The 6344-nt window shown below is 44.3% G+C and overlaps 1 protein-coding gene across 1 annotated transcript; it reads right to left on the reverse strand.

Annotated features, from left to right (window-relative positions):
• Window positions 1-1804: 1804 nt before the first annotated feature.
• Window positions 1805-2386, reverse strand: TCEAL3 (transcription elongation factor A like 3; the record flags this gene model as incomplete). The annotated part of the gene is given in 4 exon segments (XM_045817467.1): window positions 1805-1867; window positions 1869-2084; window positions 2086-2149; window positions 2151-2386. Coding segments are annotated over 4 exon segments (579 nt in total), but the record flags the coding sequence as incomplete, so codon positions are not given.
• Window positions 2387-6344: the final 3958 nt, after the last annotated feature.

Below are 6344 nucleotides of genomic sequence, written 5' to 3' on the forward strand. Positions count from 1 at the left end.
GCATTGAGTTTATAGATCAATTTTGGAGAGAATTATCATACTAACACTACTAAATTCATAAATGATGTATTCCTTTAAACTTGGGGCTCCTCATTCAATCATAGTGTCAACTACAAAGTAAGGAATATCAGAGTGAATAAGAAAAAGTCTGTTTTGAAAAAGGAACATACTGGTGGATTAAATAAAAATGCCTCCTATTGGGAGTTTTTAATATTTTCAAGAGCACTATACCCTTTTCAGTTGGAATTGGCTTGGAATGGGAAGGGATATTTTCAGCTTGAAACTCAGTTGTATAATCCTCTGTGATTATGTGTGAACAAGTCCCTTACTTTTGTATAGCAAGCCAGCCAGAATTTTTAGAGAGTAAACACACTAGGAAAGGTATGTAAGTTTAGATATGGTTTCCCTGGGGTACTGCAGATTTGCTCAAATTACCATTCATTGCCTGGTCCATAGATTAGTCTCAGGATACCACCCCCCAGTGGCCTCCAAATATATGAGTCTTATGAAGGGAAAGGAAACTATGAGCAAGTATAAAATTAACTAAAAATATTAATGACTATGTAATACAGTGGGTCCCTAGCAGCCCTGGGGCAGTACCACCTGGGTGGGTGCAAATCTGAAGTTGGGAGGCAGGCTTTATCCACACTCCTGTAGGAGTAAAATAGGGACTTTGGCACTTTGAAGACTGTAGGGAATCAAAGGACCTTTATCACCATGAGGAATCCATCATATCAATAGCTGTCAGCGGAGGGTACAGGGCACAGCCAACAGAAGTGCCCAGTGGATTTGGTAGTATCCAGATAAGGGTGGTACCTCTTCTCAGGTACTTGGACTTGTTCTTGGGCACAGGTTAGATCTACCTTCAGCTTTCCTCTTAGTGTCTGGCAGGGTCCAGGGTCCAGGGTCCAACTACTGCAAAGGGGCCAGCCCAACACAGCTCACAAACTCAGCTCCTCATCTGATCCACTCAAAAGTCTGTGAGGCATTTTATTTACATTTCACAGACTACAAGACTGACCCTTACAGTATTGGATCTGTTATAGCCACCAGATTGATTCCTCTAGCTATAAGCCCTATAGATAATGTGCTCTACCTCTCATTTTGCATTCTGACAAGAATTTTTAAGTATTTTCATTGCCCTCATAAGTTCACTGAACATTTAAATTGTTTACCATGTATTGATATGTGGGTTTTTTTTATTATGACAAACATAATCCATGTCCTTTAGGAAAAAGTAGAGATTAGTGAGCAAAGCAAAGGGATCACAGATGGAGGCATAGGACAATGAAGGACCCAGGAAAAGGGACATCGGTGCCCTTGACATGGTTACAACTAGGTGACAAGGTGTTGGACATGCCTGCAGGGGAATGGCATGGTGATACTTAACCATCAGGTGGACTCATTTTTTAGTACAGGCAAGTCCTCTTTCTGGCTACCATGCAGAAAAAACTATTGACTGCTTTTTAGTGTACACACTTTCAGAGTTTTCTCTGCGTACAAATGCATTATGCAACCAGTTATATTTTTACAAAAATGAGCTGACACTATATATGATTCTGAAAAGCTTTTTTCTTTATTGTTTTACAGAGTACCATGAACACCTCTTCCATGCACAAGGGTGAAAATCCCCTACTGAAACTGAGAGCACTGTATAGTTGGATCAAAAGGCTGCTGGTATAAAGGGCGACACCTAAAGCAAAGTATCAGTTTAAGGTTAGAGCACATCACCTGGCAAATGACCACCAGGAAAGCAGGGGTGGAATATTCCCATCAAAGAAATCAGAATTGATGTCCAAGGGCATTAATGATATAGGATATCATGTAAGCCCCTTTAGCCCCTGCCTCTGCCCCTCACTGCCCTGATAGATACCCCATAAGCCCCTTGGTACAAATGGATCCTGTACATCTCTTTGCATCCAATGAAAACCACTCAACGAGTGTTTCTCTTTTTTCCTTGGCTCTTCCTGAGCCCTTGACACATCTTCACATTCTGTCATCATCTCCTCACTACCCAAGTGCCTTTCTTGTAAGTCCTCCTAATAGCCCTTGGGAGAATCATCCATTCCCCTGTCTGTTTTCTTGCTTTGCTATATGGGGCACATAATCTTCAGCTGGGCACTTTTCAGCAGCCTGTGGCTGGCTCTCTAGCTTGGGGTTCTGGCTTGCCCTCACTGTGTGGGTTTCCCTCACTTTCAGATTTGCCCCGCTTTTCTTGTTTAATCTTGTCATCTGGCTCTCCCTCTTCCTGGTGCTTCCCCTTGTGCCTTGGCTTCCCAACTCCTGGCTTTTCTCCCTCATTTGAGTTTCCTTCATCTTCTGTATCTACTTCATCTTCTGGCTTTTCTTCATTTTCCAGCTTTCCTTCATTTTTATTGTAGAGTTTTTTTCACATTGAGATGTCTCCTCTTTTGCCTGTTCTGGGGAGTGGGGCAGAGTTGGGTGGGGGAGACGAGAAAGAGGAGACAAGGGAGACTGAGGGTTGGGGGTGAAGTGCAGGCTCAGGTAGTACTGGAATCTAGCTGGTGGTCAGGGTTGCTCTGACCCCACCTTCTGCCACATTTTTCTCCACTGTTCCTCCCACATCCATAAGCCAACCATTTCTCTGGCAGGCCTTGCCATCTTCTGTACCAACCTTCAGTGTGGCAGGGTGTGTGTATATTATATGTGGAGGTATGATGGGCAGTGGAACCCTAAAATTCTGCCCAACCTGCGCCCTCCACCATCACCCCCAGTCCATGTCCAGTGTGCCTTTCTGTTTTCACTGACCTGCAGGGATTCTGGACAGGTTCTTCCTTTTCTAGCCTTTTAGAGCACTGGGGTCAGACTTTCAGACCTGCAGTCAGGAGATAGGGGCAGTAGCTGCGTGCTAAGTGGACTGATGTCCCTTTCCTGAACCTGGGCTCTCCACATCCAACATTACTCTCCCCTACCTGCCCTGCACCACATCCCCGTATCAGTTTTCAGGCCTCTAGCACCAGAGTAGGATGCTTTCCAAACTATTTGAGCCTGTGTCCACCAACCTTACAGACAACCAACACCAAACTCATCCCTTTTTTCCTGGAGGTCAGTATTTCCTCACAGGTGAAGTATGAAGGGGAATTATGTCCAGAATATACCTATGTTTCACTGTCGCACACTGGTTCAAAAGCTGATGGAGAGCCCTAGTCCTAGCCAGTGTGGTTCATTTGGCTGGAGGGTCCTCCAGTAAACCAAAAGGTAGGGTTTGATTCTGGGTCAGGGCATGTGCCTAGGTTGTGGGTTGTCTGCTAGTTGGGGCTCACACAGGGGCAACAGATGGAAGTCTCTATCTCGCATGGATGCTTCTCTCCCCCTCCCTCCCTTCCCATTTCTCTCAAATCAATAAGCATGTCTGGGGTGAGGGTTTAAAAATGTATGGAGGGTAGCAGAAGTGGGGTATTGAGGAGATTGTGGGGTCTATGATAGGCTCCTTCCTCATCACCTGCCTGGCTATTCCTGTGTCCCCTACCTACCCCACCTCTGGAATTCCTTTGCCTTGCCCCTGCTCCCAGGTCTATCTTGAATCCACCCCCACTCCTGCCCAGACCAAAGGCTATGCCCACCTCCACAATGACCTGTAGGTGCCAGGCCAGGCCTGCACTTCCTCCAACTGCTGGAAGCCCACTTGTCCCTTGCTCACTGCCCCCACAGCTCAGGGAGCTAGTACTGTGTAGGCAACTGGAGCTGATGGTACTGGGACCTGATGACGGGTGGGTGGGGGCCCAGTGGGTCACATGAGCACTGCATCACTTCAGCTCACCCCATCCCATCCCAAGGGACCTGTCAACTTCAACAGGGGCTGAAGTGGGGGTGGTGGTGATGGCAATGGGAGAGTCACCGGACACAGCATGAGGAGGCTGCTTTCTGAACACAGGTGCTTTATTTATCTTGTGCATCTCAGATTCTTGTCCACCATCTCTGTGAGATGCCCATTATAGCCAGTTCTGACAGTTGATCACAGGGAACATACCTGACTTCTCTAAGCACTCAGAAACAGCCCCACAGCCAGCTTTCAATGCCAGCTCTGCTTGACTCAAGTCCAGTGGTGGTGCCTGCCAGGAAGCTGTGCTGCCACCTTGAGTAGGGAATTCCTGGGCCTCCTCTCTTCTCAGTCCACACATACTCTCTCCCCGGTGATCTCTGTTCATTTCCCTCTAGGCACAGGTGATTCCCAAGTTACATCTCCAGGCTATTGCCTCCCTTGAGGTTAAGACCCATTTTTTTTTTTGCCTTTGCACCAGCAAGATAGAAGTGTATGTTTACCAACACATCTTCTAACATAAAGTGTGACATACTTTTAAATTTCCATTAATATGATAGAAGCCTCTCAATGGTGTTTATTTTGCATTTCTCTGTTTAATGATAATTTTAACACCATTATAAATGTCTTTCAATGTTTTTTTACATTTCTATTGGGTTGTTGGTCTTTCTCCCTCGTTTTCAAGTCTTCATACATTAACTATATTAGACCCTTATCTATTACATGTGCTGCAAATATCTACTTCCAGTTTGTTAGTTGCTTTTTGACTTCATGGTATAGTTTCGCCATTGTTTTAAAAAGCAGTCAAATTTATCATACTTTTTATTGTATCTAGTTTTTGATTCATAGTTAAGAACTCTTTTTTCCCCTATATGAGGTCAAAGAGGAATTTTCCAATTTTTTTTAGTACTCATATCATTAACCTTTATTTGTCTTGAGTGTGTCTATTAAGGAATAAAGGTTAAGGAATAAACCAGTGCCAAACTGAGTTGGATCAAAAGCTGACTCAAGGCATTAGAGTAACAAAAATCAATACCCAAGGCTCATTGAAAAGGGAGGGATTTCCTAACAAACCATCACCCATATGGTGCTATTAACCTCAATGTTTCACTTTAAGGGTAATTATAACCTGGAAATAAACTAGCCCTACAAAGTCTTTGAGTTTGGCTTTGCAACATTTAGGTGGGCTTTGAATATAGATTATGGTAGTTCCAGACAAGAGGCATCCTTAAAGGCCTGGCAACAAAATCTTCTCTGGAGTAAGATTCCATTATCCTAGTCCTCAAAGTCTTTAAATAAACAATTGTTCATGTACAATGTCAACACACAAAATTAACCAGAAATAGCCTTGACCAGTATGGCTCTGTTGGTGAGCATTATCCTGCAAGGCAAAAGGTTGCCTGTTTGACTGCTGGTCAGGGCACATGCCTAGGTTACAGATTCAGTCCTGGGTCATGGCACCTCCTATGGGCAACTGATTGATGTTTCTCACATCAATGTTTCTCTCCCTCTCTTTCTCTCTTCCTACCCCTCTCTTTAAAAATAAAAGTCTTTTTAAAAAAGTAAACCAGGATATGTGGTCAAGATAGAGGTGTAAGTAGACATGCTTTGCCTCCTTGTATAACACCAAAAAGAATTACAACTAAATATCAAAAACAAGTAACACCCAGAACTGTCAGAAAATTGAACTGTATGGAAGTCCTACAACCAAAGATTTAAAGAAGCCACAATCATCCAGACAGGGTAGGAGGGGCAGAGATGCGGAGAGGCAAGGAGACAGTGTGGCATGTAGAGGCAGCAGTGGTGGTAGAGGAACGGGCATGGACAGTCCCATATTCATGTGTGGTGGATAAAATTCAGGAGAGATACCTTGGGAGCAAGTGATCTGAGCCCCAGACCAGACCACACAGCCCAGGGTTCCAGAGCTGGGAAGATAAATCCCCATAACTTCTGGCTGTAAAAACCAGTAGGGGTTGAGGTGGCAGAAAAAAACTGGTGGATTTTCAGGAAACTTCACTTAAGGGGATTTCACAGTCTTAAAACACACACAAACCCACCCACTGTGGGTTTCAATACCAAGACAATAGCTGGAAGGGTGCCAGGCACATATGAGGAGTGGGTGAAGTGATTGAAAATGGGGAGAAGCCAGGCAGTGGCACAGTCCCCTTTTTGAGCCCTCCTCTCACACAGAGCCAAAAGCAGTGAAGTGGGTTGCCCCACCCTGGGGATTACCTAAGGCTCCGCCCCACACAATTTACAGGTGCCTTTCATAGGGAGTCAAAGTAGCTCTTCATAATACATAGAAACAAACACAAAGAAGCTGCCAAATTGAGAAGACTAAGAAATATGGCCCAAATGAAAGAACAGAAAAAAAATGGAGACAGCCAACCTATCAGATGGGAGAGTTCAAACCACTGGTGATCAAGATGCTCAAAAACTCATCAACTACAGAAACAACGTAAAAGAAGAAATGAAGATTACACTTAGTGAAATAAAGAAAAATCTACAGGGAATCAACAGTGAAGGGGAGGAAGCCAGGATTCAAATTAATAACTTTGAACAT

The sequence above is a fragment of the Phyllostomus hastatus genome, unplaced genomic scaffold (assembly GCF_019186645.2).
Source record: "Phyllostomus hastatus isolate PE091 unplaced genomic scaffold, TTU_PhHast_1.1 phas_scaffold_28, whole genome shotgun sequence".
Lineage (NCBI taxonomy): Eukaryota > Metazoa > Chordata > Mammalia > Chiroptera > Phyllostomidae > Phyllostomus > Phyllostomus hastatus.